Below are 12,240 nucleotides of genomic sequence, written 5' to 3'. Positions count from 1 at the left end.
TCTCTTATGGTCTGTATGCTGTGTGGAAACTTCTTCATCGCTCCTTATACAATAAACATGGAATGGAGACCTTATCAAATGCAAATGAAGATATGCTGATCAGCCAGAACACTATAACCACCGACCTGCCATCGATATAAACCTGTCCAGGCAATAACAGCATCATCTGGAGAGGGATGACTGCTAGTCAGACACGTGCACGGTAGTAGTAGGACAACTTATGTATGGCCCCACTCCGCACTGTTGCCAAATATATTTAAGATGGCCAAGGTGGCCGAGCGGTTCTAGGCGCTACAGTGTGGAACCGCGTGACCGCTACGGTCGCAGGTTCGAATCCTGCCTCAGGCATGGATGTGTGTTATGTCCTTAGGTTAGTTAGATTTAAGTAGTTCTAAGTTCTAGGGGGAATGATGACCACAGCAGTTAAGTCCCATTTTCGTCCAGAGCTGCGCTGGACATCTTCAGAGGGGTGTTTCTCTTCCGGTGAGTCTTGCCGACTGACAGGTCGGACGTCTGAGAGCGACTTATATATCGTAGAAAGTGGGTGTGGCCAGAGTTACACGTGATATGCAGAGATAATCTTTGTCAGAGATAAAACTTAACTATCGATCGTAATCTCGTCACGGATAAAACGGTCTGGCAATTCTGTAATGCTACTGTCCAAATATCACTGAGTTTCATGGTCTCTTCTTTCCGATTAAAATTATCCCTATGTTTATATATTTCAATTGCTTCTCTACAAAGCCGTGGGTAATAGTTCGTCGTCGTAGATAAAATTTTTGTTTCGGGAAACTTCACTTGATGATTTCCTGACTGAAAAGCGTGTTCTACTACAGCCGATTTATCTGTTTTCCCTAATCGGCAAAGACTTCTGTGTTCTTTTAACCGTGTATTTACGCTTCTTTTCGTTGTTCCAATATCCATAGTGTTCAGAGCTATTTGAACCATTTTGGATCCACCATCTTAAATAAATTTGGCAACAATGCAGAGTGGGACTGTACATACGTTGTCCTACTACTCACAGTGTATTCAGTATCAGTGAGCATGCTGTCCGTGTGCAGCACGGTGGAGCCATGTGATCTATCTCTGTTTGACCGAGGGTAGACTGAGATGGGTGGAGGTTCGGCACGAGCATTTCAGTAACTGCAAGTCTGGTGTTCCAGAGCTGCTGTGGTGAGTATCTTGAACATGTAGCGTCGACAAGTCATAGAGTTGCGTGGCCACCCCTTACTACAGATGTCGGACATCGTTGGCTGGGCAAACTGGTAAAACAGGAGAGGCAACAAACTGTGGTGGAATCAACATCACACTTTAATGCTGGGTAGAGTGCAATTGTGTCTGAACACACAGTGCACTGAATGCTCCCAACGATGGTCCTCCACAGCCGACGACCTATGTTAAGACCCCCCAACATGCCGATCGAAAACATCTGGAATATGGTTGAATGTGCCTTGAGAGCTCCCCGCGATTTATCGGTTCAAAAATGGTTCAAATGGCTCTAAGCACTGTGGGACTTAACGTCTGAGGTCATCAGTCCCCTGGAGTTAGAACTACTTAGACCTAACTAACCTAAGGACAACATACACATCCATGCCAGAGGCAGGATTCGAACCTACAACCGCAGCAGCAGCGCTGTTCCAGACTGAAGCGCCTAGAACCGCTCGGCCACAACGGCAGGCAATTTATCGGAATTAGGTGACTTCTGTCTGCAGATTTGGTGTCAAAACCCTCTAGCGACCTACCAAGGTCTGATTGCTTCCGTGCCATGATGCGTTGCCAAAGGTGGACATACCGGCTATTACGTATGTGGTCATAATGTTATGGTAGATCAGTGTATGTACCACACGACTTCGACATATGAGTAGTCTTTTGTTGGCAGAGCCTTATGCTTAAGTTAACGCCAACAAGCAAGTTCTGGCTGATCAGTGTTTTTGCTATGCAGTGAGATTCACATTTGAAATCGTCATTTACTGAAGTTGGCTTACCTGGATTTTATAAACATTCGCCTGCCAGGTTTGAAAATAATCGGGAATTTCCATATGGAACTATTTTCACGTTTGGAAGTGGTATTCGATATGGCAGTTACTGTCAAATGTGAAAGGAAATAAACCTCGTGTTGGATCCGAGTTTTCAGACGTTAACCTTGGATCGGTTTTGAAAGTAATTATTGCGAATAAGTTTTCTCCACACGTGGGTACGATAGTAGCAGAAGAGAGACGTCAAGTATCAGGAAAAAAACATTAATATTATCGAAACTGTATGTCGGGCCCAGACTCGAACTCAGCACCTTTGCCTTTCGCTGGCAAATGCTCTACCAACTGAGCTATACGAGCACGACGGGTGGACCGTCCTCGCAGTTTCACAGGAGAACTTCCGTGAAGTCTGCAAGTCAGGAGATGAGGTGCTGCCGGAAGTGAAGCTTTGAAGGACGGATAGGGAGTCCTGCTTGTAGTATCGTTGTTGGCTGGTTGCTTGGTTTGCAGATTAAAGGGACTAAACCGTATGCTTATCAGTCCCCTTTTCCTTAATCCAACAGGTCTCGGATTGGTTGAAATGGCTCTGAGCACTATGGGACTTAACATCTGAGGTCATCAGTCCCCTAGAACTTTGAACTACTTAAGCCTAACTAACCTAAGGACATCACACACATCCATGCCAGAGGGAGGATTCGAACCTGCGACCGTATCGGTTGCGCGGTTCCAGACTGAAGCGCGTAGAAACGATCGGCCACACTGGCCGGCGTCTCAGATTGAAACAATAACCCAAAAGAGTCCTATCCCCTGAAATCCGGGGAAGGAACAAAATGTGTAAAGCTATGAGTGTAACCACACTGAAGAAGAAAACAAAAATAGCAAGCCAAAATTGAAAACACTAACTAAATGAAAAAAGCGGTAGAAGGTGTTAAAACAATTTAGCAAATGGCCTTGGCTGGGTGATAGCAAGAATAAAAGTGATGACCGAGCCCCTCTGGAATATACTAAAATGTCCAACCTAGAAACACAACGGAAGAGAAACTCAAACAGTGAGAAGACGAACATCAAGTCGAATATACACCAACAGAAAGAGCGAGGAAGAGTAAAAAATGGAGGTAGGGCGAGGGCTTGGTAGATAAGGTCAGGCGCCTAAACTTGGACTGAGAGATACATTACTGGCCATTGAAATTGCTACACCAAGAAGAAATGCAGATGATAAACGGATATTCATTGGACAAATATATTATACTAGAACTGACGTGTGATTACATATTCACGCAATTTGGGTGCACACAGCCTGAGAAATCATTACCCAGAACAACCACCTCTGGCCGTAATAACGGCCTTGATACGCCCGGGCATTGAGTCAAACAGAGCTTGGATGGCGTGTACAGGTACAGCTGCCCATGCAGCTTCAACACGATACCGCTGTTCATCAAGAGTAGTGACTGGCGTATTGTGACGAGCCAGTTGCTCGGCCACCATTGACCAGACGTTTTCAACTGGTGAGAGATCTGGAGAATGTGCTGGCCAGGGCAGCACTCGAACATTTCCTGTATCCAGAAAGGCCCGTACAGGACCTGCAACATGCGGTCGTGCATTATCCTGCTGAAATGTATGGTTTCGCAGAGATGGAATGAAGGGTAGAGCCACGGGTTGTAACACATCTAAAATGTAACGTCCACTGTTCAAAGTGCCGTCAATGCGAACAATAGGTGACCTAAACGTGTAACCAATGGCACGCCATACCATCACGCCGGGTGATACGACAGTATGGCGATGACGAATACGCGCTTCCGATGTGCGTTCACCGCGATGTCGCCAAACACGGATGCAACCATCATGATGCTGTAAACATATCCTGGTTTCATCCGAAAAAGTGACGTTTTGCCATTCGTGCGCGCAGGTTCGTCGTTGAGTACACCATCGCAGGCGCTCCTGTCAGTGATGCAGCGTCAAGGGTAACCGCAGCCACGGTCTCCGAGCTGATAGTCCATGCTACTGCACACGTCGTCAAACTGTTCGTGCAGATGGTTGTTGTCTTGCAACCGTCCCCATCTGTTGACTCAGGGATCGAGACGTGGCTGCACGATCCGTTACAGCCAAGCGGATAAGATGCCTGTCATCTCGACTGCTAGTGATACGAGGCCGTTGGAATCCTGCAAGGCGTTCCGCATTACCTTCCTGAACCCACCGATTCCATATTCTGCTAACAATCATTGGATCTCGACCAATGCGAGCATCAATGTCACGATCCGATAAACCGCAATCGCGATAGGCTACAATCCGACCTTTATCAAAGTCGGAAACGTGATGGTACGCATTTCTCCTCCTTACACGAGGCATCACAACAACGTTTCACCAGGCAACGCTGGTCAACTGCTGTTCGTGTAAGAAAAATCGGTTGGAAACTTTGCTCATGTCAGTGCATTGTAGGTTTTGCCACCGGTGCCAACCTTGTGTGAATGCTCTGAAAAGCTAATAATTTGCGTATCACAGCATCTTCTTCCTGTCGGTTAAATTTCGCGTCTTTAGCACGTCATCTTCGTGGTGTAGCAATTTTAATGGCCAGTAGCGTAAAAAACCCCTCTCGAATAAAGCTTATAAGTAGAGTTGCCGTTGAGGCATTGTCACCTAATAGCATGGGTAGAGTGTCATGAAGGTAAAGACTCCCCCTCAGGGCAGCTAGAGTGGGACAGTCCAACAAGACGTGCGCTACGGTCTATCGAAAACCGTCGTTCTTGTGCTTTTTCTGAGTAAATTTACGTTTCTATGAAAACTGAATCGGAAATGCTCCTCTGTTTTCGCAATACGCCTAGACTTGAACCTATTTTGCTTGTCCCATGTCAGCTTTCGAGTTTGACACCAACGATGTGGAGGTGTAGAGGAATAAACAAAATTCCTTAAAAAAGTCCTGCTCCTTTTTGAACAAACCTCGTGTGTATACGTACAGTTGCAGCGATGACAATAGTAACATTGTGGTGTGCTGTAGTGTGGCGCGTGGCTACTCACGTCTCCTCGTCCAGACCCAGCGCCGAGTCTGCGCAGCTCAGGCAACGTGCGGTGCGCTCGGGCACCGAACCGGGGACCGGCGCCGGCTGCGCCTGCGGCCACGACCATCCGCCCCCGGGGGCGGGCTGGGCGGGGGGCGGCTCCTCGGCGTCCGCGGCCCCCGGCGTCGCGACGCGCGGCGACAGCGAGCAACACCTGTCCGGCAGAGACGCACACAGCACGCCGTCAGCAGGGACTGGCTCCAGTTACGGCAGGTAAACAAACGCACCCACCACACCGAACAAACACAATCGTGAAGATGAAACTCACGTACTTAATATGAAAGTTTTTCGGTACGACTAAAAAGTATAAAATAATTTCTCGTAGTCCGGTACAGATTCCTAACCGCATACATATACAGGGTGATTCAAAAAGAATACCACAACTTTAGGAATTTAAAACTCTGCAACGACAAAAGGCAGAGCTAAGCACTATCTGTCGGCGAATTAAGGGAGCTATAAAGTTTCATTTAGTTGTACATTTGTTCGCTTGAGGCGCTGTTCACTAGGCGTCAGCGTCAGTTGATGCTAAGATGGCGACCGCTCAACAGAAAGCTTTTTGTGTTATTGAGTACGGCAATGTCTGTATATGGGGCACTGAGAATCTGCGGGAAACAACTCAGTATGAACGTGACTCACCTAAGGTGAACGTTTTCTGTGCCATTTCAGCCAATAAAGTTTTTGGTCCCTTTTTCTTCGAAGGTGCTACTGTAACTGGACTACAGTATCTGGAGATGTTAGAGAATTGGCTGTTCCCTCAGCTCGAACAAGAAGCACAACAATTCATATTTCAGCAGGATGGAGCGCCACCACATTGGCACTTATCTGTCCGTAACTACCTGTACGTCAATTACCCGAGGCGATGGATCGGCCGCCAGGCAGCCCGTGACAGAGCACTTCATCACTGGCCTCCAAGAAGCCCTGATCTTACCCCCTGCGATTTTTTCTTATGCGGGTATGTTAAGGATATGGTGTTTCGGCCACCTCTCCCAGCCACCATTGATGATTTGAAACGAGAAATAACAGCAGCTATCCAAACTGTTACGCCTGATATGCTACAGAGAGTGTGGAACGAGTTGGAGTATCGGGTTGATATTGCTCGTGTGTCTGGAGGGGGCCATATTGAACATCTCTGAACTTGTTTTTGAGTGAAAAAAAAACCTTTTTAAATACTCTTTGTAATGATGTATAACAGAAGGTTATATTATGTTTCTTTCATTAAATACACATTTTTAAAGTTGTGGTATTCTTTTTGAATCACCCTGTATTCCAGAAAATGACACTATTTCCGTTTTCCGTCGTCCCGTAGTTGAAAATTCATGAAGGTATGTTCCGTCTTTGCAACTAAATGAAAAGCAGTTTGTTTATTGTAATAAACGTTTCGCTTCTTTTTTTGATGAAGCATCTTCAGTGGCCTGTAATACACGTTTGTTTTTATATGTATAGTGGTTAGAAATATGTATGTTCAACTGGCTCTGAGCACTGTGGGACTTAACATCTGAGGTCATCAGTCCCCTAAAACTTAGAACTACTTAACTAACCTACGGACATCACACACATCCATGCCCGAGGCAGGATTCGAACCTGCGACCGTAGCGGTCGCGCGGTTCAAGACTGAGCGCCTAGAACCGCTCAGCCACTCCGGCCGGCAGAAATATGTACGTAAAATGTAAACTTTCTAAGTGGGCTGCTTCTGTGTTGGCAGCGCTGTGCAGCGCTTTGCATTGGATCTCTGACTGCGCTTTCTTTGTAAGAGACTCTGTGGCTGGTCGGACTCGTTGTTGGAAGTTAATCGCCAGTAGTGTTGGGCAGCTGGAAGTTAGTCGCCAGCATCGATGGAAGTACTGTTGGGCAGTTGGAGGTGAACAGCCAGCAGTGATGGATGTTAGATGTGAGAAGTTAGCATTGATGAAGGGTAGAGGTCTCAAGTGTTACCAAAAATGTTCAAATGTGTGTGAAATCTTATGGGACTTAACTGCTAAGGTCATCAATCCCTAAGCTTACACACTACTTAACCTAAATTATCCTAAGGACAAACACACACACCCATGCCCGAGGAAGGACTCGAACCTCTGCCGGGACCAGCCGCACAGTCCATGACTGCAGTGCCTCAGACCGCTCGGTTAGCGTAGCCTAACGATCTGGAAGTATCCGACTTGGAGATTGAAAATTATTAATGATTACATATCTTTGTACTGGATGTCAATGACGATTTATTTGGAACTGGATGTCACATTATTAAGGTAAAAAATACATTATTTGGTTTGGAACAAAATCTTTCCTTTGCTAACCACATGTCTATTAGTAGTTATTGGCTTTAGTAGTTAGAATCTTTTATTGACGCTCGCTGTGTTGCAGTAGTTCGCATAATGAAGATATTTTGTGAGGTAAGTGCTTAAGGAAATGTATAGGTTATTGTTAAGGTTTCTTTTTAGTCAGGTTCCATTCTTTTGAATTTATTGTTTGAAGTCAGGTTGTAATTTTTTTGAGCAGTCATACTGCTTTGCGCTGGAATATTTTGGGTCAGTGTTGACATGACAAGAAAAAGTAAAGAGAAAGTAGGCTTAGTACATTCAGTTTTTCTCAGCTGTTTCAGAATCAAATAACGTAGAAGTTTCATCTTATCAGTCATTGTGCAATTTAAGTACAAACACACACATTTAAAATAAAGAAGTTTCAACTTCCACGGCCGGGAATGTCACAATTAATAAAACGTTCCGGGCTATTATGCCGTGGTTGAACGAATGTCACATGTACACTCCTGGAAATTGAAATAAGAACACCGTGAATTCATTGTCCCAGGAAGGGGAAACTTTATTGACACATTCCTGGGGTCAGATACATCACATGATCACACTGACAGAACCACAGGCACATAGACACACGCAACAGAGCATGCACAATGTCGGCACTAGTACAGTGTATATCCACCTTTCGCAGCAATGCAGGCTGCTATTCTCCCATGGAGACGATCGTAGAGATGCTGGATGTAGTCCTGTGGAACGGCTTGCCATGCCATTTCCACCTGGCGCCTCAGCTGGACCAGCGTTCGTGCTGGACGTGCAGACCGCGTGAGACGACGCTTCATCCAGTCCCAAACATGCTCAATGGGGGACAGATCCGGAGATCTTGCTGGCCAGGGTAGTTGACTTACACCTTCTAGAGCACGTTGGGTGGCACGGGATACATGCGGACGTGCATTGTCCTGTTGGAACAGCAAGTTCCCTTGCCGGTCTAGGAATGGTAGAACGATGGGTTCGATGACGGTTTGGATGTACCGTGCACTATTCAGTGTCCCCTCGACGATCACCAGTGGTGTACGGCCAGTGTAGGAGATCGCTCCCCACACCATGATGCCGGGTGTTGTCCCTGTGTGCCTCGGTCGTATGCAGTCCTGATTGTGGCGCTCACCTGCACGGCGCCAAACACGCATACGACCATCATTGGCACCAAGGCAGAAGCGACTCTCATCGCTGAAGACGACACGTCTCCATTCGTCCCTCCATTCACGCCTGTCGCGACACCACTGGAGGCGGGCTGCACGATGTTGGGGCGTGAGCGGAAGACGGCCTAACGGTGTGCGGGACCGTAGCCCAGCTTCATGGAGACGGTTGCGAATGGTCCTCGCAGATACCCCAGGAGCAACAGTGTCCCTAATTTGCTGGGAAGTGGCGGTGCGGTCCCCTACGGCACTGCGTAGGATCCTACGGTCTTGGCGTGCATCCGTGCGTCGCTGCGGTCTGGTCCTAGGTCGACGGGCACGTGCACCTTCCGCCGACCACTGGCGACAACATCGATGTACTGTGGAGACCTCACGCCCCACGTGTTGAGCAATTCGGCGGTACGTCCACCCGGCCTCCCGCATGCCCACTATACGCCCTCGCTCAAAGTCCGTCAACTGCACATACGGTTCACGTCCACGCTGTCGCGGCATGCTACCAGTGTTAAAGACTGCGATGGAGCTCCGTATGCCACGGCAAACTGGCTGACACTGACGGCGGCGGTGCACAAATGCTGCGCAGCTAGCGCCATTCGACGGCCAACACCGCGGTTCCTGGTGTGTCCGCTGTGCCGTGCGTGTGATCATTGCTTGTACAGCCCTCTCGCAGTGTCCGGAGCAAGTATGGTGGGTCTGACACACCGGTGTCAATGTGTTCTTTTTTCCATTTCCAGGAGTGTATTTCAACGCTTTGTCCCCATCTACAAAGTACATTTTCAAAGGAGATCGTAGTTTGTTCTAACGTGCGATTCACACCCTGGATCGCTACTGAATGCTGCAGAATTCCGCTTCCGCGTGCTGCCGGGCAATGGCTTGACGTCACATGTTTTGGATACGCGAGCGAAATTCGCCATTGTCGACTGCCGTCGTCCGCAGTTGCTATCATCCCATGGTGGAAGACTGGTACACATCTTTTTCAGCACCGGAATCCAGATTTCAGTTTAATGCCCACCTCCTTCCTACTGAAATTCCTGTGCTGTTTTACAATCGCCGGCCGCGGTGGCCGAGCGGTTCTAGGCGCTTCAGTCTGGAACCACGTGGCTGCTACGATCGCAGGTTCGAATCCTGCCTCGGGCGTGGATGTGTGTGATGTCCTTAGCTTAGTTAGCTTTAAGTAGTTCTAAGTTCTAGGGGACTGATGACCTCAGAATTTAAGATCCATGGTGCTCAGAGCCATTTGAACCATTTTGTTTTACAATCTCTATGGCCTCTCTGTAGAGCCTTTCGTGGCATCCACTTGCGGCTGCCTGTACTTGAGTCCTATCAAAAGTAATGTTGTCGTCTCCTGGCTGTAAATCATGTTCTGCAACAGCTGATCTGTCAATCTCCCCTCTTCTGCAGTTGCCCTTGCGCTCTTCTAGTCGTTTTTTGACCGTTCTTTCTGCAGTAGCCGCGTACACCTCCCCATAACTACTCGTAAACCTATAAATTCCTACTTTTTCTAGCAATTGGCGAGCATCGTTGGCCAAATTTAGGTCATCTTGTACCTTCCGGGTGGGTTTGTAGATTACCGCGATGTTCTGTATTTTCAAGATTTTACCTAAAAACAAAATGTTCAAATGTGTGTGAAATCTTGTGGGACTTAACTGCTAAGGTCATCAATCCCTAAGCTTACACACTACTTAACCTAAATTATCCTAAGGACCAACACACACACCCATGCCCGAGGGAGGACTCTAACCTCCGCCGGGACCAGCCGCACAGTCCATGACTGCAGCGCCTTAGACCGCTTTTTTTGTGCATTTTGTTCATTATTGATCGTTGTGTTTGGTCGTTGCGGACGTCGCAAGACATCCTGTTCAAGATCCTTCCACTCAGTTTTTTATTACAGAGGCCAACCGGCTCTCTGACCGAACACGCTGAGCTACCGTGCCGGCTAAGACCGCTCGGCTGATCCCTCGCGGCAACATTTTTCCTGTGTTGTCGGTAACGTCTGTAATGAAAGGCAGGAAAACTTTCGATTTCACAGACACTTGAGCGTCGCTATGATTTCTACGCGGTGGTCTTAAAGCTCTTTTCATTTCAGCGAACGAAAAACCATTCTTCAGCAATGCATTGGTGAGGTTTTAATTCTGCGTCAAGTAGCTCTGGTTCGCATATTTTCCTTGCTCTATCCATCAATGTTTTTATGATTCCTCACTTTGTTTTGTGGGTGGTGCTTCGAATTCCGGTGTAGGTAACGGCCTGTGTGCGTGAGTTTTCGCCAAACCGTGTGGCCCAGGCTGCCATCTTCTTTCTTGAAAACTAATACGCCAAGAAAATTTAGTCTACAGCCTGGCTGCTCCTCCAAGGTAAACTGAACCTTCGGATTGATTCCGTTGAGATGTTAGTTCCTCCTTGCCATTCCGGTACAGGACAAATGTATCGTCCACGTACTGGAACCAAATATTCGGTATCTTGTTGGCATTTTGAAATGCCTGATCTTCGAATTTTTCTATAAAGAATTTCGCTATAACTGGGCTTAAGGAGCTCACCGTAGCATGCAGATATGTATGTCAGTTTTCTCATGTTTTTCACATTAGGAACAACTTTTGCAACACAAGTTTCGTGAGGTTAAGTTATCGTTTGGTGTTACGATTTCCAATTTTGCTAGTCTATGTATGTGGTCCTGGAGACGTGTTGATTCGGTCCCCGCACTCCAGCAGACCGACTTCGGCGTTTTCCACCCACATTTATTACAGCACAATACTTGCTCTTTCCATTGTGTGCTCAACATGTGTGTTTTTACAGTGTATAGTGTTGCCAAGTGTCGTAGTGTGTTTTGTTAGTGAAGTGTCCCGCAAAATCAAAAAATAGCGGCCTTACGACACATGTTAAACAAATTAAATAATACGCCATCAGTAAAGAAAAATATGACCAAATTACAAACAATACAACTCATACCCACAAACAATGGTTACAATATCCATGTAGTACAAAGACTCAACCAAAAGATCAAAACACAGCTCAAGAAAAATGAAAACAAGCAGAGAATACAAACACCACAGCATACACGTAAACACAAAATAGACACTCATGACATGAATAACACAAAGAAATGGTACACTTTAACATAAAAACGCCGCGCGGGATTAGCCGAGCGGTCTAAGGCGCTGCAGTCTTGCGGCTGGTCCCGGCGGAGGTTCGAGTCCTCCCTCGGGCATGTGTGTGTGTGTTTGTCGTTAGGATAATTTAGGTTAAGTAGTGTGTAAGCTTAGAGACTGATGACCTTAGCAGTTCAGTCCCATAAGATTTCACACACATTTGAACATTTTTTTAACATAAAAACACAAATCAGTATACAAGATACCAAATATGCTGAAGAAAAACGAATTACACATTGCTTACAGAACAAAAATCACACTCCAGTCACATTTAGAAACAAAAATAGACAAAGATAAATACGAAGGAGCAGATACATACTAGTTAAAATGTCAAGAATTTGAATCAGTATATCTGGGGACGACAGGCAGGAATGTCAAAACTAGGTAAGTATTAAAATAGCCATTTTGTCTGTACTGAACCCCTGATAACACATGGACATAGCCATCCAATATGGAACAAGACATGAGAACTGTTACAGTGAACAACCGCAGCTAACACCACCTGACATTACAGGAAATCTTTCATATACAAAGGGTCCTTGCAAAGAAAAAGAAAGTAATTAATGACCAAATCGATACAAGCAGTAGCTCACTGACCGTGTTAGCCACTGAAACAATAACAAACCGAAATGTGA

General features: G+C 46.5%; 1 protein-coding gene across 1 annotated transcript in view; it reads right to left on the bottom strand.

Moving 5' to 3' along the window:
• The window catches only part of LOC126209863 (uncharacterized), a 193,810-nt gene that overhangs the window by 40,589 nt on the left and 140,981 nt on the right, over positions 1–12,240 (bottom strand). Inside the window, exon 6 of the mRNA XM_049938989.1 lies at positions 4,986–5,180. Coding sequence (XP_049794946.1) covers positions 4,986–5,180 — 195 coding nt within the window. The remainder of the gene's footprint in view (positions 1–4,985; positions 5,181–12,240) is intronic.

Source organism: Schistocerca nitens, chromosome 10 (assembly GCF_023898315.1).
Source record: "Schistocerca nitens isolate TAMUIC-IGC-003100 chromosome 10, iqSchNite1.1, whole genome shotgun sequence".
Classification (NCBI taxonomy): domain Eukaryota; kingdom Metazoa; phylum Arthropoda; class Insecta; order Orthoptera; family Acrididae; genus Schistocerca; species Schistocerca nitens.
This window is presented reverse-complemented; position numbering and strand designations above follow the sequence as displayed.